The sequence below is a fragment of the Notechis scutatus genome, chromosome 1 (genome assembly GCF_049901735.1).
Source record: "Notechis scutatus isolate UNSWTSFEM ecotype Mainland chromosome 1, rNotScu1.2, whole genome shotgun sequence".
NCBI classification, from domain to species: domain Eukaryota; kingdom Metazoa; phylum Chordata; class Lepidosauria; order Squamata; family Elapidae; genus Notechis; species Notechis scutatus.
The window spans coordinates 35639778-35659079 of record NC_142009.1 but is presented as its reverse complement, the minus strand read 5'-3'; the positions used below and the strand labels follow the sequence as shown (position 1 = coordinate 35659079).

The following is a 19302-nucleotide window of genomic DNA, read 5'->3' as shown; positions in this document are numbered from 1 at the left end:
TCACACTTTCTGTGTAGAGGAATATGGATTAAGAGCGAAAGTGTCAATCTTATTCTTGTCTCTTCTCTCTTCCATAAGAATATGGCCATAGATATAGCCAAGACCTCCTTCAACTAAAATCTATTTCATATGAACATATGAAAAGAAATGTCATGTTCCTTCCCTCAGCCTAACTTACATGGCACAAGGAGAAATAAAAACTGAGTGCAGAAATATATATATATGCAGCTAAACAATGAAAAAAGGATAATTTTAAATTTTAATTTTTTATAGTTGCACAAAGCATCAATCCTGAAAGACATTACTTGTTTTCTCAAATAAAGGCCCTGCTTTCACTGAGATTTATTCCTACATAATGTGTGCTCATGATTTCAGCTTGAAAGAGCTCTTGTGGCAAGACTTGATCTGAGTGATAAGGCATAAACAGCGCTGATTTTTCTGGCAGTAGTCACTGATCTCTTGAGTCAAAACTTTTGGTTAAATAACTTCTGATATACACTAGTGTAACATGATCATCTACATTTTGAGAATGCATAAAAGTTAAGCCATAAACAAAGCTAGGTTAATCACATCCAATCCTGAGATGATCAGAGAATGCAAACAAGATTTGTAAACCAGCTTTTAATCAGGAGTTTCTAGCCAACAAGTCCTAGCAAAGATGTTATCTAGTTTGGTATAAAACATGTACATGAAAACCACTAAGTCCAGGAACTGCCAAACACACCATAAATCCTAGCCTGTACAGATGTATCTAAGTATGATCTCAGGTTTAGATGTCATAAAACCTTTCCTTCCTGGTCTCTATATGCAGCAGGTCATTCATGTGATGGTTCATTAAGCTGAATGTTTACTCTGAAAATAAAATGTGAAAGTAGCCCCTATCTGTTACACTGTAATCTGCATGCCCATTGTGCCTTGAATACAGGCCCATATTCAACTAATGAGAGAGAAATCTTTTGTGTAATCTCACTGACTCTACTAGGACCTAGATGCTAACAGAATTTAGGATCAAGTTTGATATTTCTATACTTCCAAGCTTAATTCCATTTCTATATAAGGCAAACTGAAGCATTAATATCTCAAGGAATCCTTGCAGAGGTAATATGAAATCAGAATCGATCCAGTTGTTAGATAGTTACTGCTAATTTCAGAACAATCTGTTATTTAGCTTTTATTGTTGATTCATGATATCATTTGCTTGGAATGTCAATTGATATTAACCTCTAGATCACGGGTGTCAAACTCGTGGCATCACATTGCCATCACGTAATGTTTCATGTTTTTCCACTTCACGGAGCTGGGTTGGGTGTGGCCTGCATGTGACGCATCCAGCCCACAGGCTGCCAGTTTGACACCCTTGCTCTAGATAGTATAGCCATAGCCAGGTGCTTCTACCTTGTTTAATTCCTCCTCCTGTCTCCTCTGCAGAAAGGACATTCATATTGTTTGGGGACAATGCTGCTGTTTTGCCAGCATTTTGCTCTCAAACCTGTTAGTATAGCTAGAAGCATCATACCTGTCGGATTCTACTTCTTGTCTTCCATTTTGACGAGATTTCATTACATTTCAATTACTCACATAAAGAAGTGGCTTGAACTGCAAAAAGTCTCAAAGCTTTTAACAAACTGAAAATCTCACAATAAGAGATAATGAAACAAAAACAATGAAGCAATGCAACCAAATATCTGACAGCATCTAAAATATTAAATTCAAGGAATGAATATGTATGTATGTATGTATGTATGTATGTATGTATGTATGTATGTATGTATGTATTTAGTACGTGGTGGCTATTGGTTAAATAAAGCTTGGTAACTTGAAGGTGTGGGAGAGAGAGGCAGTGAAAGAACTTGAAAGTAAATAAAACAAGGGGAAACAGAAGAAAAAGCAGCCAAAGGTCTTTCGCAGACTGCTTTGCACCTCAGAGTCCAGATTGTGGTTGGTCACTAGTTGTCCATCTACTATTAAAGTTTTTGTACTTTTGGTAGGTTTGAGAACGGTAACTAACCCGGGGAGATTCCTGGTCTGGTGGCAAACCATTCTGGGCAACCTGTTCTTTTGTGCCATCCCTGTAGAAAAGATAAAGAAACCAAGAGTGAAAGGTAATACAAAAGACAAGTTGCTTTTAATTAACCAAGATATCTGCTTAAACCTGTCAAGAGCTCAAAATGTAATGTAATGCACTCTGATTATCACTTTATTAAATCTTTGGAAGGTGTACTTTTATTTTGAATTGTCTTTCATCTTGATCTTCCAGACAGATTATATTTTATTCCCTTTTTTTACTTTTCTTTTCATATACTGATTTTTGCAGTATATGGAAAGCAGAATATTTTCAGAGAAGAACTTGCCTCCCCCAGAACAACCATTGTGAAGTATAAGACGCACTTTTTCCACCACCCCCCAAAAAATGGGTGGAAATGTCTCTATGTCTTATACAGCAAATGTTACTGAAGCCCTGCCCACACACCGGCTTCCACCCTTCGGCCTCTGCCTCCCAGCAATTTGCCTCCTTGCAGCAAACAGCAAACAGCCTGGTCAGCTTCAGCACAGCCTGATTAGTACAAACAGCTGATTGTTAGTAGGATCACCCTCCCGATGATCAGCTGTTTCAGGCTGCTGGGATTGCCATTGATTATTGCTGCCTCTGTGTGCCCCATTTCCTGCCTCCGCATCCCATTTTCTGCCTCCACTCGCCCCATTTTCAGCCTCTGCATGCCCCATTTTCCACCCAATGTGATCCCCTCCCCCTGGAACGGGCTGAAAATGGGGCATGCGGAGGACAAACACAGGACGTGCAAAGGTTGAAAACAGGATACAGAGGCCAAAAATGGGACACGCGGAAGCTGAAAACGGGATGTGGAGGCTGAAAACAGGGTGTGCGGAAGCTGAAAATGGAATGGAGGCCGAAAGTGGGGTGCATGGAGGCAGCAATAGGCAATGGTGATCTCTGCAGCTTGAAACAGCTGATCATTAGGAAGCCGATCCAACCGACAATCAGCTGCTCATACTAATCAGGCTGTGCTGAAGCTGACCAGGCTGTTTGCTGTTTGCTGCAAGGAGGCAAATTGTTGGGAGGCAGATTTTTTTTCTTGTTTTCCTCTCCAAAAGCTAGTTGCGTCTTAGACTTCGGAGTGTCTTATACTCCGAAAAATACGGTATAGGAAAATTGTAGCGTAGATATTAAATTAGGTCTTCACTGTGGAAAATAACCTCAAAGGGAGTTCCCTACTACGATGTATGATATTGAATCATCAACTTTGTTGCCTTTGAGTCCCTTGATTAGTAGGGCTCTTGGTTACCTAAAGATTGCTTAACTCTACATTGAAGTATTCTGTTAGTGATGCATCTGCATATAGCTCCAATCAATTAATAAATATTTATTAAAAATATTCACCTACAGCTAGCTATCCAAAAAAAACCCTTAACAGAGGTTTTATACGAGGTTTTAGGTTCACCTTTGTGTTACATCATATTCTTTTCCAGATACTCACCATTGAGACTCCTCCCCAGTTCTGGGGCTTGGCTCTGGGGAAGGAGGCTGTCTTTTCCGCTCCTCTTCCTCTTGCTGTCTACGTACTTCCAACAATTCCAACTGGAAGAGAGGGAAGGGAATGAGATTGCAGAAGCAGAGAAGATTCAAGAAAGCAATAAATGAGGGTTCTTTCATTCACAAATTTAATTTCTTATCCTATTAAGCCAAGGCAGTGAAAGGTGAGCCTCCTCATCTCCCATATCAGACATAATAGCTAGGTTGTAGTAGGCTATTCCCAGCTGCAAGATAGAAAATAAATCATTGTATTCCAACTGAATAATCCAATTTCTGTGACTTTAATGCCCTAGATACTTCAAGTAGGGAAAACTACACTTCCCATGAACCATTAGACCGTATTTCCTGACATTTAAAGTGGCCTAGCTCCTTCCTCCTGAGCTCCTCCTCAGGAAAAAGTCATTGGAAGAAATGGAATGGGATGGAAAAGGGATGAAGCACTCTGCATAGGAAGGACAAGCCACTGCTGTTGCTTTCACATTTCCAGCTCAGGTTTTAATCTGAACTAAAAGAATAGCTTTAGAAACCTCATTTTTTTCTCTTTTGGCAGGGTGAGAAGATGCAAAGATTATGAGCCACCTAAGCTTATTTACCCAATCTTTGCAATGCTGTTTGGTCCTGACAGTGCCATCATTCCAACATCAGGTTCAAGTGTATTGATTTAGCAAGACATTGTCAAAGCTGGTTTAAATCTTAATCTTTTTTTAAAAAAAGTGCAATTGATTTGTATTAATGATGACGTTTGGCTGTTTATAGTACTGTATTAATAATATGTATCAGTCTTTTCATAACTCTTATATACCCTAGGATCAATTAGGATGAAGGCTATTTATTGCAGTAGTAAAAGATATTGTAAAAATTTGTCCACAGTTGTGCTAATTTATAATCAATGCAAGTTCAATGTCTTAATTAACATGTATAAACTTTTTAAAAAGCTATAATTACTTTAAACAGGATATTACTAATTTTTTTTTTACACAAGAAGGAATGCTTATTTTAAGATACAGGTAGTCCTTGACTTACAATAGTTCATTTAGTGACCATTCAGTTACAATGGCATTGAAAAAAAGGGATCTTTTCACACTTTCAACTATTGTAGCATCCCCATGGTCATGTGATCAAAATTCAGATGCATGGCAACTGACTCATATTTAAAACAGTTGTTGTGTCCCGGGGGTCATGTGATCCCCTTTTGTAACCTTCTGACAAGCAAAGTCAATGGGGAAGCCAGATTCACTTAATAACCTTGCTACTAACTTAACTGCAGTGATTCACTTAACAGCTATACCAAAAAAAAAGCTGTAAAATGGGTCAAAATTCACTTAACAACTGTCTCACTTAACAATAGATATTGTGGGCTCAATTGTTGTCATAAGTTGAGGACTACCTGTAGGGTTAGGGTTAGTACTGGCAAAAATCTTAAGAGTTTGCCAAATGTCAGGATCTCTTCCTTAAAACTATTATAAGCTTTCCTGCAATAACACTGCAGTAATTACACTGCCATTTTGCAAGATTCCAGCCATTTTAACTTGAATTTATATAAAGATTAGGATTCTGTGGGTGCCATTTTGTGGCGATATGTTTTCTACTGCTCCTTCTAATGCGATGTAAACATATGATATTTCAAAGCACTAACTGTGCTCACTTCAGACGTATTGTTTTTATTATGTAATTATGTTCAATAAATATTGCTGATCCTTGATTATTCATTCATGTGATTAATTAGGTCAGGTAATAATCATCTGATTTGGGTCTTGTGACCTACCGTGGTAAGTCTTTCAAGTGCTGAAAATCTTTCATCCCAAGTTGCGGCTGATTTTTCAAAGGCTTCATGCCTCTTGATGAGCTTCTCCACTTCATCCACGCTTTGCCCTATTTCACGACTTGACAAATATGGCTCCTGTCCTAACAGCCAGGCCTCGGCAACACTGGCATCCCTTGAAAATTGGTGTACTTCCAGAACTAAGTAAAAGTCAGAAACATACCATGTTCAGAGCTAGTACATGTTTTATAATTTATACTATAGCACAGGGATGGGGAAAACTGTAATCTTCCACATAGTACTGAATTATAACCCCCAGCAGTCTCCAACAACATGGCCAGTCCCAAGGGTACATTAAAAAAAAAAACTCTTGCTGTGATATGATATGTGCATATCTCTTTTCTCTTTCAGGACCTTAGGTATGACTGCCACAAAAATTAGAGCAAATATGAAAACATTTGGATAATCTTTTTTTAGTGTTAGTGTTTTTTATTCTTGTTTTAATATATATATTTACTTACATATACTATAAATGTTTTTCTACTGTTTATCCTTCAACCTGTTGAGGTAGGCTCTGGCTAATAGGAACATCTGCCGCAATACTTGTTTTAATCATAAACTTTCCAACATTAATAACTATTTTTAAGGGGGGGATGAAGGGAGGGAGGAACAATCACTTATAACCATGCAATCTGAAATACAATTCATGGAAACCACAATTCTTCAAAAGGGGGGGGGGAGGAAGGAGGGAGGAGAGAGATCCATTATAAAAAGGCAGACATGGGATTCTTACTCAATCTCAGCCACTCCCATCTGTCTTCCCACTTGTCAATCATTTCTTTTCTTTTTTCTGTCAATTGCAGTAACTTCTCTTTTATCTAAAAGAAATGTTTAAAATGGAAATCAGTATCATGTATAGATTTATTATTTATTATAGATTTATTAATTTTGTAACTAATTATAACATGGTTCCTAACCACCATAATAAATTAACCAGCATTACTGCCACAACACTCTTGTGATAATACAGTTAGAACCCAGAGCCAATAATAATGACCAATACATTTAATAAATGAATAAACAAAATAATGAATCAATCTTACTTTTAACAGTAGCAAGTGGGAAAATGGCCTTCAACATAAATTACTACATTTTGGAATTCCATATAGAACTTCACTTACACCCTTCTAGCAATAAAGCTTAAAATGTTTTATTTCACCAGGTACATTAACTCTGTGGATTGGATTATATTTAATTTCCACTACATCTTATAACAGCAACGGGGATTAAAATTTTTGTTGCTAAGCAGTGCAGTCATAAATTGTGATCACATTAACTGCTGCTGTTAACTGAACCCCATGGCCATTAGGTGATACAATTACTTGCTGGCTTCCAACAACCAAAGTCAGTGGGGAAGCCAGCAGGAAATTGCAAGCCCTAGACTGGCAGGCAGGTATGTGGCTGTTGCCAGGTGAGGGAGGAAGCAAAGGAGTGCATGGGGTGAGAGGGTCAAGGAGGCTGTGCAAGGATTTGAGGGAAGGTCATGGACAGCGTATGAAGGTGCAGAGTGTGAGCAGGTACACTGGAGTATGGAATGAGTTAAGAAGGGTGTTAATGAGTTAGGAGAGACACAGCACAAGTCAGAGGGAAGTGTACAGAGGTGGGAGGGTCAAGGAGAGGTTTGGCATGGGGAAAGTGTGCAAGGATGCAATGGTGGTGCACTAGAAATGTGGCGGCAGTCAGGGAGGGTGAATGAGAGGTGTGGCATGGGTTGGGGGAGAATGCACAAGTGACTGGTGTAGCACAAACTTGGTGCACAGTTGGGGAAGACTTGATGTGGGAAAACTGGGAGGAAAGAATTGCAATGGCAATCATATGACCACAGGGCACTGCAGCAGATTGTAGGCATGACCCAACTGCCAATCACTCAGATCATGATCACATGACTGCAGAGGATACTGGGATGGGCAGAACTCTGAGGACCGATTGTAACTACCATTCATTTGGCACAGTCATAGTTACAAACGATCACTATAACAGGCTGAGGACTATCTGTATTCTAAAGGTATAGGGGCATATTTTACTAGTACTTCAGCACTAGCTTCTTATTAAGTGTGAGCACAATTCAAACTACAGATAATCCTTACTTAAAGAATGCCCAGTTAAAGTGACAGCAGTGCTGAAAAAGTAACTTTACAAATGGTTCTTCCACTTATGATTGCAGCATCTCTACAGTCCTGTGACTAAGATTTGGATCTTTGCAACCAGCAGGCATTTACAACATCCCAGTCACATGAGCACCATTTGCATGCTTCACAACCAACTTCTGATGATCAGAGTCAATAAAAAAGCTGGCAGTAAAATCACAACACAGTCATGAGACATTAAGTATCTCACTTAATGACTGCATCACTTAGTGATGGAGTTGCAAGTCCCAGTTGTGGTTGTTAAGTAAGGGCTACTGGTACTTATGTTTGCAAGTGGGAAAGGGGGATAGATAGATGGATGGATGATAATGTCTTAGTAAGCAAAAACTATTTTACTTTGGTAAAATCTGGTTTGAAGCACTTTGTGCTGCTGTTGCTGGATTGTTATGTTATTATTGTTGAGTTGCATTTTCATTATTAGCTGAAAATATTTTCATTGATGGTTGAGATGAAAACCTGAAAGCTTTTTTCCCATAATTTAGTTATTATTTTTAATTTTAATTCTTTTAAACAAATTTGATAAACTCTGAAAATATGAAATATAAACATAGTTAAATGAATTGAGGGACAAATTCAGTATAAGCCTACATAACATTGAAGGTGAATGATATGAATAAGTTTCAATGAGCAAAGGTAGGTTCTTGGATTTAACATAGCAGTTTTTATGCATTCTTTGCAAAATTATCTCTCCGTACTCAGAAAGCACACAGTACCTCTTCTGAAGCATAGTGTTTTCTTGCCAGCAATGATTTACCAAGCTCAATGCAGGTTGTAAAGCTATCATTTCGGGCATCTATTTCTGCTTTGATCCCTTGGTGATTATTCATCAGCAGTTCTACAGAAGAAACATCCCTAAAATAAAATATTGGTAATTTTAAATTCAAATACCAAATATGTTTTAAAACCTATAAAAAAGACTGTACAGGAGCTAAGCTATATTGGAGGCCTCATTCTTTCTTTCAGACAACAGCAATCCATTTTCTGAGTTATGCTTACTTGGCTCTATTTAATCCTATTTTGCTTTAACAGCCATATATGTTAAAAGCTAACTATCTCATCTTAAATGTGGAACTCACTGTTACACAATTTTGCCCCCTACCTCCATTTTGGACAATATCCATTCAGAACTGGCACCATAATCCTAATGATGGCAATAGGGACTTCCAGAATTGCTGGTGCTAAGCAATGCAATCACTGACATTATGCTTTGACTGCACTGCTTAGCAATGGGAAATTCCAGTTCCAATTGCTGTCGTTGAGTGAGTATTACCTGCAGTCCTAACTCTGATTCTGTATCCTGCAGTTAAGTTGGAAAACCAACTATGAAAGAACAAAATCTATTCCAGTTTCTCCAAGTCAAATAGAAAAAGTGCAATTATTGTTGAAGCAATAGGCAAAATTGTGAACCTAGAAACCTTGTTGGCCTTTTATAGCTGTAAAAGCACTTGTTTGTCCACGTGAAAAAAATGTATACTCTTTGTTTTTATGTCTCACTGTTACCAGAGAGACCAATTTCATTCCGAGGTAGTATATTTTTTGCCTCAATTGTTACTTTACAAATAGAAACCTTGTGCTATGAGCCATGTTTCGGTATCTGACTCTTATCTTGACTTCTACAATGTTGTTCCAGTTGAGCCTGTGGATTGTCAGTTTCAGGACTGCTGACCAGAGGAATCATTAAGCCAGAATTCATTTGAGACTGATCAGTTACAGGCACCTCTTCAGCTGGAGCAATCAATGACAAAGCATGACCCCTAAGCCCCAGGTCGGGGGGGGGGGCAGAAAAACACTCCTCAATGAGGCTCGTTGCTAGTCAAAGGATGAGGCATGAGTATTTGTAGTTAGTTGTCTAACTACAGTAGTAGTTTGTGTAGTAGCTTTGTTTGTGATTCTTGTTCCTGCTTCTTGCTCATCATTCTATGACTCTTTGAATGGTTTATTACCTAATTTCGCATTTTGTGACTAGTTTCTTAGACTGTAATTGGCCCTTTTTACCCAAGCATGCTCTGTAGGGATTTGAATTACAATCCTGACTACCTAAACTGTAGTAAATGCTTCAGTTCTTTATAACTACATCTGCATGTGCAAGTCCACAACCTTCAAATAGAACTCCTACATCAATAAGTGCCCCATTATGTTCTTCATTAAATTTGGATTTGAATTCATTTAATTAAACCTGAATATTATAATGATTTCAGAATGCAAGGTAGATGTCATCTATACTGCTCAATCCTCTGTACTGCTATGAAACACCTATAGCCTCTGCATATTAGTCCTGCTTACCTTGGCTTTTCTTGGGCTTCAATTTGACGAATTACATCTTCCATCCAAAGCATGAGGTCACGGACCATACTGAAGAAACGGAATTTGTCACCAGTATCCACTAGCCTTACCCTGCGTCCTTCGCAGGCATCTAGCAAAGCTTTCCATGCCTCCAAAACCTCATTTTCCCGCTTCTGGATGTCATCAGCCTTGTCCCCAGCATAGGCAGACTGGAGGCGGGCAGCATCCTCTTGGAGTTGTCTCACCTGATGTGAAAAAATTGAAACAAATCAGTCAAAACAATTTTGTAGGCAAATACTTATGATTATTAATACCTCTTTATCAACATGCTTTGCTGCAACAGATTCATAACTGGGGCTTTATTTATACTGCAACTACTGAGGACACAGAGAATCTGGAGAATCTGATAATTAGTACCTCCTTTTATTTAAAAAAAAAAAACAAGACTTGAATCTAAACACCAAGTTTCGTTTGTATTTTGAAATTACCCAGTCACACTGGCAATATATAAGTTAAAACTTGGATGGTATACTGAACTGATGATTTCTAATGACAGAGTGCAAAATTATTATGTCCCCATTCAGCAAAAATAGGTAAATGTGCTAGATTTAAACAATTCATGAAATTATATGAGTTGAGTCCTGCTCAGCAGTACAGTAATCAAATTTCCTTGTCATTGTGCTTTGGGGTTTAAATGAATATTTCCACTATACTCTTTAATTACATATAAATACATACATTCTGGCCCCATTTAAAAATTGTACTGACAGAGGCAGAACTAAAAGTCTCCCTCTATAAGTTCTGAAATACCACCACCACCACCACTACCACCAAACCTTGGTTCCCCATGCCAAACATGAATGGGAAGATCCAATTTTTAACTTCTTAGATATTTTTGGAAAATATTTGGAGGTAGATATTGGAGTCCTTCCCCCCCTCCTATCTATAGTTATTATCTCTTTTTAAAAATTAAAGTCCTCAACCAAAAAGCAGCTTAAGATCATATTTTATTAAAAATATTATTAATCATAATCATATTAAAATCATCCTTTGCAAATTTGATAAGTCATAGCGGTATGTTAAAGGGAAAAAAAGTTTTAAAAAATCAAGGAAAGTTCTAGAGAATGCCCAGCTAGTTTATGAAAGTTATAATTGACAATCCCCACTGAAGAACTTCATGGCATTTATTTTCTTTTGAAGAGCTCTTTTCAGCACCCATCAACAAATCAAGTTCCTATTCTAGCATGAATATTTTCCATGTGCCAAAAAAAGACAACAAATAGATAAAATTATGGAGTTTGCTGCCATCAAAATAGGCCTAGACAAATGCATGGATTATGGTTCTATCAGTGGCTGCTAGTTTTAATAGCTTTGTATTACCTGCCAAAATATTAGTAGGATACTTTACATATTAATTGTTGGGAAGCAATGGTAGAAGTGGTCTAATAATCTTCTTATGTTTGTGAGCTTCCCAAATGCATTCACAGACCACCGAATGATACAAAATACTAGATAATGTGGGTTTTTGTTCTAATTCAGCAGGGATCCTCTTACGTACTTTAAGCCGCCCAGACTCACTTTGGATAGAGAGATGGAAGGCATAGAAGATAAATAGATAAATAAATCTGTAACATGGTAGAAACTAATGCCTCCCCGGTGTGTTTCATTATTAATATTTTATAATTCTTATTGTTTCTAGTTGCTTGCAAATTTCCCAGAGTCATTGAAGAGTGGGTAGCCTTAGGAATCAATCAAATAATATACATAAAATAATAAGACTGAGTCTACCCAAATGTGCATCGATTCCAAGCATTTATAAAGACTGGTTAAATGAATTCCTTCATGCTGCCACAGAGTTTGAAAACAACTGCTATTTCTCACTATTCCTCTTTAGCAGCTGGTATTTATTTGAATTTTCTAAATGGATCAACGTAAATATTAGGCTGATCAACCTGTCTGTTTTCTGTTACTGATTTCTTGATAATCACTGTCATATCTTTTTGCAGTGAATTCTCTGATAATAATTATACAAAGAAACTAAAATTCCTTATTATTATTATAAGGCTTTGAACTGCAGAAAAAGACATGGAAGATGTAAAAATCAAGAATAGGAAACAATGAAGAGAACTTTGACAAATTTGAAAAACCTGAACTCTCCTTTCCTGAATCCAAAGCCATGCAAGCTACAAGCTCTTCAATTTTAAAGGAATACAATGTTTACTTAATATGCATACCTGCGTTCCCAAGGCTTGAATGTCATGTTCAAATGTTGTATGCATCCTTTGCAGGGTTTCTACTGTGTTTTGATCCCGCCCAAGTTCCTCAGGAAGCTTCTTATGTTTATCCTGTATTCGTCCAAAGATCTCCTTGGCATCATGGTAAAATTTGTGTAGTTCATAAGAGGCTGCAAGGATCTGTGTTCTTGTGTCAATGAGTTCCAAGAGGTCAGCCCAGGCCTCATTGAGACCATCTTTCCACTCAGCAATAGTAGCAGCATCAGAATGTCCAGAATTAATGAGTTCATCAGCCATGCGATTGACAGTATCAACACGTTCCTGTCCAATATTCCCAGTGTCTCGGGCAAATTCACGAAATCTCTCTTGCAACATCTGGGAGAAAAATATTGCTTGTGTAAATAAGCCTTGAATCAAAATGATAAACTGGAGGAGGATATAGCATAAACACACAAAGCTTACTGCTCAACTAACAATATACTGGATAAAGTTATATTCAAAGGGAAATGGATGTCAATAAAGCAAAACTGTGTCATATGTAATATATTTTAAACTTTAGACTTAGAATAACTTTATTGTCACTTTGAATGTACACTAATCAGCATACATTAAAATGAAATTACATTGCATACAGTTCTCACCTCTAATATAAACATAAACACAAGATAAATGAATAAATACATACATACAAAATTATGCATGTAGCCACATATATTATATGACACAGAGAAACAACACAGTCTAGTTCGGATGTATACATGTACATGGCAAGAGAAACCAATCTTGCAAGTTTACCAGATGGATGGCATAGGGAACAAAGTTGTTACAGAATCTGGAAGTCCTACTAAAAATACTTCAAAACCTTCTCCCAGAGAGAAGCAACAGAAATAGACCGTGAAGTGGGCGTGCGGGGTCTCTAACAACACTTTGAGCCCTAAGCATATAGTGCTTATAAGCAATATCCTGAATGACAGGAAGCGAGCTTCCTATAATCTTCTCAGCTGTCCTTACCACTCTGAATGGACTTTCTATCTGAGGCACTGCTGCCACCAACCAAACAGTGATGCGCTTGTTAAAACGCTCTCAATCGTGCCTCTATAACAAGTAGCCAGGATAGAAGGACAAAGATGTGCTCTCATCATCCCACTATATATTCTGACTCCTAAATTAATTTCTATGGCTCAAAAATACTCAGCATATTTTTCTGCTTTTCATTACATATGACATTCAAAGCAATTAACAACAACAGAATGCAAGTTGAAATACACTAAGCAGCTTTTATCCTACATATTAGCTAATGCATTCTGTTTGCTGAATTGGGCAAGACTGCTTCATGCCTAGCTAGTTCCATCTCTGATATTCTCCTTGTGGAAACCAAATAAAGTCTTGCATAGGCTTTGGGCATTAGTACTGGAGAATTGTTTGATTTTAATATTTTAATATTAGCATTTTTATTGTATTTATGCTTTGATTACAATTTTGTATATATCAACTATATTTTCCAATCCTGCACATTACCACACAGTGAATAAAAGAAAGGAACTAAGAATCCAGGCTACTTACTGTCACATGCTCATAATCTTGTCCCAGTTCGTGAGATCCAGCCACCACTTCCCTTTCCGCTATCCACTGCTCCAAATCATCCACCTCACGGTTCAGCTGGAATAGTCGGTGTCTCTCATCCAACTTGCCCCTCCTCTCCTCAGCAAGGTCTTTCAGGCCTGCATATAGCTTATCCACTTTCGATTGCCTCATGCTAATACGTTCACTGTGGAGACAAAAGATAAAAAACAAACTCCATCTAGACCTAGTTTAAATAAGTCCATATAAATATAGTCAATTATATAGCAACAACCCCCAAACTTTGCTGGATCAGAATTAAGACCAAGCTAATAATAATCTTATAGGCCAAAGCACATATTCCAGTAGAGAGAAGTTCCCTGAGGATGGGCTCCAGAATGAGTTTGAAATCTTGGAAGAGTAAATCTCTGGTCCCAGTCACCAATCCAGATTTGATCTTGCAAGACCAATCTAACTTAATACTCTGCTGCCACAGTGATCAACCAAATGCTTAATTTTTCTTTTTTTCTTTAATAAGATATTTACTTAGCAAAAAGAAAACATCAAAGCCTCTCTTAAAAACACACATTTTTGCCATTGAGAGTTGGGCAACATACACATTTAATATATTATTATTATTATTATTATTATTATTATTATTATTATTATTATTATTATTATTATTATTATTATTATTGGTTGCAGTCAGCTAGACGTTTAGACTGGACGTGACATTTTTATCCACCTAGCCAGTCCTTCCTAAGAACCTGGGATAGGGAGATATTGTTTAAATGTGTTAAAGGTATTGTTGCAGCAGATATTATTATTATTATATACCAAACAATGAGCAATCACAGCTGCCACCTCTTCAACTTTGTTGTTGTTTTTATTATTTCTTCCATTGCTTTTACTTGGGAAATTGAGGCAGTTTTGTCTTTTATTATTTTTTGTTAAAAATCAGCACCTAAGCATTAATAGCACTTTTTAATGTTTCTGGCAATTCAGGCTGTAGCTTTATAAAAAAAAATTATAATAACAATTGCTATGCAGTACGTATGGATTATATACTTATTATGGAATTTCTGGGCTGCCCCACTTTACCCCTGCACTACACCAGCTCTCATTATTCCATCTGGGAGCACCAAGTTCCAATCTCTGCCTGGGGAGCCAAATCAGAATTGTGTGCAATTAATTAACTTATCTCATTAGCTCCAGCAGAACGGGGTGACTATACTTTCAAGTTAACTTGTAATACAGCTCCTGCCTATGGAAAAATAGTCATAAATAACACACAGTCTCATAGCTCCATATTATGTTTTGCTAAAAGACAAGTATGAGAGAAAATGTTAAGATACATTCCAGATCTAGCAATCTAATCCTATGACTTTTCACATGACCTAGAGGAAGGATATGAACTTGGCTTGGACTGCTTGGATTTCTGCCACTGCTGAATGCTATTGATAAACAAATGGTCCACATTAATAAAAGGCACCTCCCAGCTTGTGACTTTAAAATTTCCAGAGGAAATTAATCAGATTCCATTAGATGGATAATTTCTTTCCCAACCAGTGAGCAACAATTTGAAGCACACACAGATGGGGAATGTGCCAGAATTCAGACAGTATGAAGAATTGCAGAGAAAACTAAAACTGTTCTATTTCTCTGCTACATTTCTCCATTTTTCTCTGACCCACTTGTCCTATATGAATACTGACATGTTCTGTTAAATAGATATACCCATGAATTATATGGTACAGTTTCTTTTGTTTTATTTGATCTTTCTATTATATATTTGGCATTTGATTTTCCAATTCCAATTGTCTTTTTCAAAGGGAGTAATTTTTGAATGCTGAATCATTTTGTAGTTTGAAATTCTGTTAAAAAGATGTGGGTTTGGAAGAATAAATCAATATTTCCATCCTACTGTGCTTGGGAAACTTTAAACATCTACCTAACAGGCCAGTATATAATGTCAAGAAGTAATTATTTATTACATACATACAGACAACTCCAAAAGGAATTTAGCTGTGCTGCCATTCAATCATAAAATGAAAGTACAATTTTAATAGTATTTAGAAAAAGACCATAAGTAATGAGTATTTTCTCTCTCAGGGCTATCAACAGCAGATGTTCCATCACATGAAGAGAAAGGAAGAAAGCCCATTATATCAGTTCTTCTCTCTTTGATATTATACATATAAAAAAGCAAGCAACATCACAGTATGATACCTACACTGCACTGTTAGAGAAACTGTGGGTTAAGAATCCTTGCCTGGTTTTTTTTCTTGATTTCTTTTCTTTCCCCATTCCATCTTCCATTTATGTCACCTCTCTTTAGAATAAGATTTTTATGTCTTGTTTTTATTGATTTCTATTCCTGGCAGCCTGTCTTACTGAAGAATGTGATATTTATTTGCGTGGAGGAATGAATGATTTTGCCAAAAGGGTTCTGCTGAATGATGTGCAAGTAGTCCCCAACTTATGACTAGAATTGAGCTTGGAATTATGATCACAAGTCTTATCAGTTAAGCAGGTTATCATGTCACCATGACTGATTTAAACAACCTTGCCTGCAGCAGTCAAGTGAAGCACCATGATTGTTAAGCAAATGTAATATTAAATAAATACTGGTTTCTGGCAAAAGGTCATAAATCACAATCACATGACTGTGGAACACTGCAAACAGCCGTAAAGGTGGGGTGGTTGCTGAGCACCCAAATGAGACCGCATGACTGGGAAGGGATGGCCACCAGCATTTTGAATCTGTTCATAAGCAGCCCTGCAGAAGTCTTTTGTAATTTGAATGGACATAAGTTGAGGACTACTTTTAGTGTGCTAACTTGTTCACACATTTGGACATGGGAGTAAACAATGAGGGAAATGCAATGCAATGAAGAAACAAACATAGTTTCCTGGATTGTTCTAAAACTGCAGCTCAAAATTCCTTGTTGAATACAGTTATCAAGGAAAATCGTGATTTATTAAAAACTGAAAGCACAAGCTTTCTAAATCTCCCTCTGAATCCAAAAGGGAAGAAGCGAGGAAGTACCTAAGTGGAATATTTGAGCAGAACAGGAAATCTGCAGCTTGTTAGATCTAAATCAGGCTATGAACTAATCTTGCTGTTTGCTTTTTTACCCAGAATAATTGTAAGTTTAGAAGAGCTTAGAAACGGAAAGGATACTAATCTTAATGAACCACTCAGCAGAATCAGCAGGGCAGTTCTTACAAGGCCTAAGAACAAAAGCAAATTAAAAAGGCAGAACAACAGGAGCCACCTCTCTGGATGATTATCTGCTACCAAAGTTCTGCTGGTCTTGGAAAGTTGGTGGACTGTCTCAGCATAGTCTTCTACAGCTTGTTCCAAAATCTGGTGTTTCTTCAACATAGAAACTGCACTTTGTTCATCCTAAAGTTTCAAGAGATAAGAAATCATGTTTATTAAATGGCAATTTATCCTAATTTGCAAATTTAGAAAGCCTTTTCCTGACCGTTTGGTGTCCACTATTTGTGTTACTTGCAATGATGTAATTCATGATTTATTTGTCATTTGTGTAATTATGTCATTATGCAAATTAAACAAATTATATAATTTGTGGCAATTTTGACATGCATTTTATAATTTGTACAACTTGCATAATAACTTTATTACTCAAATTACGTGAGTCATTATGAATTATATGAAATAAATGAAATTGCTTTGCCCACATTACTTGCCCTAGACTTGCCTATTATATGAGGATGATATCAAGACATTTAAAAATATTCTTCTAAAGTCTGCTAAATGGGAAATCGTTAACTCAAGGTTTACAGTTCTCAATGCTGCTAATGTTACCTATGGAAAATCAACCTACGTCAAAAGTGCTGGGTTACAGAGGACAGAGAAAACATCCGCCAATCCTCTTCAAATGTCACATCATTCAATGTTCTTTAGCTATAAGAAACCTGCTGGTTATCTGTTTTGTAAATGACAGGAATCACTTAAAATACAGCTATAGTACACCACAGCATTTCTAATGAAAGTAAGTTAACTGAATGATCTAACAATAATAATGGTCAAAATATGACACAGGTATGATGGCCCCATCATAAACTACAATTCCAGTGACATGCCACAATAGGATGTATGTCAGGCCTGTTGCTTTTTTCTCCTGTGCTGCTTTTTGATTTCTAGTTCAATGATTTTAAAATATCTTTATTGCTTTAAATATGCATTACTCAAATCTAAATACAAGAATCCTATCCTGAGTTTATGAAATCTGAATCAGAATAGTTATTTTTTCAAACTAAATGGTCACCTTTTCTAGAAACTTATATGTATCCTTCATCAAAAAAAAGAAATAATCACAGTGGACTGAACTCAAGTCAAAAGATAGATTAGCTGACAATGGTAAATTGACCCACAGGATTTTTTTACTTAATATCAGGGCAAATGAAAGAAATAAACCATAGTTCAGACATTAAGAAACCTACAAATATTTGACAATTCAAGAAAACATTAATAAACTAGGGGAAAAAATCTTAAAGAAAAAGTATCAGAAGACGCATCTCTCAACCATAAAAAAGCAGGCTTCTGAGAAAGAAGGGAAATTGTTTCTCTTTAAGTAATTGAGCACATAAATCTGATTTCTGTGAGTGCTCACTATATACCTGAGTTTGGGAAGATGGACAAAAAAAGCAGAGATAGTTTCTTTCAGCTGCTCAACATTGATTAGATACACAGCACATTGTAAATAAAGAGAATTTTGAAAAGATTATGATCATTTTCTGATGGTAGGTGATACAAATAAAAATAGCCAAAAATACCCATGTAAAACAATTAAACCTAACAAAAGGAAAAATGGGAATATTTGTAGTTTTGTGCTATGTGTACTGTTGGGAAAGTCCAGTTTTAAGCTGAGAATTAAAGAGTCTCTGTATCAGTGAGATGGGCAGCATAGAAATTAAATAAATAAATAAAAGCAAAACTACTCGCTTGATACCATTTTGGTCTTCCAGAGAATCAGTTCTATAGTCTGTGTTGCCAAAAGCTTACAGCTTCTTACACAGCTTGGGGTAGATCTTGGTTTCATAGCAAGGTCTACTTACCAGTCTTTAATTCTAGATTTAATGTCCATACAGCCTTTAGGAACAAAAGTAAAGTGTTTATACATTATATAATATAATGTTTATACATTATATTAAAGCTATCATGCTAGTTGGGGAATTGGGGAATTCTGGGAGTTGAAGTCCACACATCTTAAAGTCTTAAAGTCGCTGAGGTGGAAAAACACTGATTTAGCTCAGTGACTGCATCTGTATTCTGCTTCCTATATAGCAGGAAGCTTCCTTACCTTGGCCTTCTCTTCTGACATCATGTAGAGCTCCTGTTCACTCATCCAGGCTTCAGCTTCTGCAGCATCAAAATAATATTGTTGGGCTTTGTGGGATTCCTCAAGGCGCTTGTGGCGTTTCTCTGTCTCCTCAATCAGGAGATTCCACAGCTGCTGCAAATCTGCAAGCCGCTGCTGGATTGCTTCGGCATTAAGGCTGCTGTCAGTAAGGATGTTTTGGCTCCTCTCAAAAATGTCATCAATACGAGGCTGGTGCCCATGGATTTCTTTCTGAAGTGTCTAAAGGGGGTAGGGGGAATTTAATACACATACTAGGAATAGTTTAACAAATGCTTAAAAGAAAAGATAATTTGGTTCTGCAACCCAACAGGAC

The 19302-nt window shown here is 36.9% G+C and overlaps 1 protein-coding gene across 2 annotated transcripts in view; it reads right to left on the bottom strand.

Moving 5' to 3' along the window:
- The window catches only part of SPTBN1 (spectrin beta, non-erythrocytic 1), a 187786-nt gene that overhangs the window by 14286 nt on the left and 154198 nt on the right, over window positions 1-19302 (bottom strand). For both annotated transcript variants that reach the window (XM_026676704.2, XM_026676705.2), the window contains 10 exons: window positions 18930-19208; window positions 16875-17005; window positions 13600-13804; window positions 12037-12411; window positions 9803-10047; window positions 8233-8371; window positions 6106-6190; window positions 5316-5512; window positions 3495-3595; window positions 2009-2069 (listed from right to left, as the gene is read on the bottom strand). In XM_026676704.2, coding sequence (XP_026532489.1) covers window positions 2009-2069; window positions 3495-3595; window positions 5316-5512; window positions 6106-6190; window positions 8233-8371; window positions 9803-10047; window positions 12037-12411; window positions 13600-13804; window positions 16875-17005; window positions 18930-19208 — 1818 coding nt within the window. The remainder of the gene's footprint in view (window positions 1-2008; window positions 2070-3494; window positions 3596-5315; window positions 5513-6105; window positions 6191-8232; window positions 8372-9802; window positions 10048-12036; window positions 12412-13599; window positions 13805-16874; window positions 17006-18929; window positions 19209-19302) is intronic.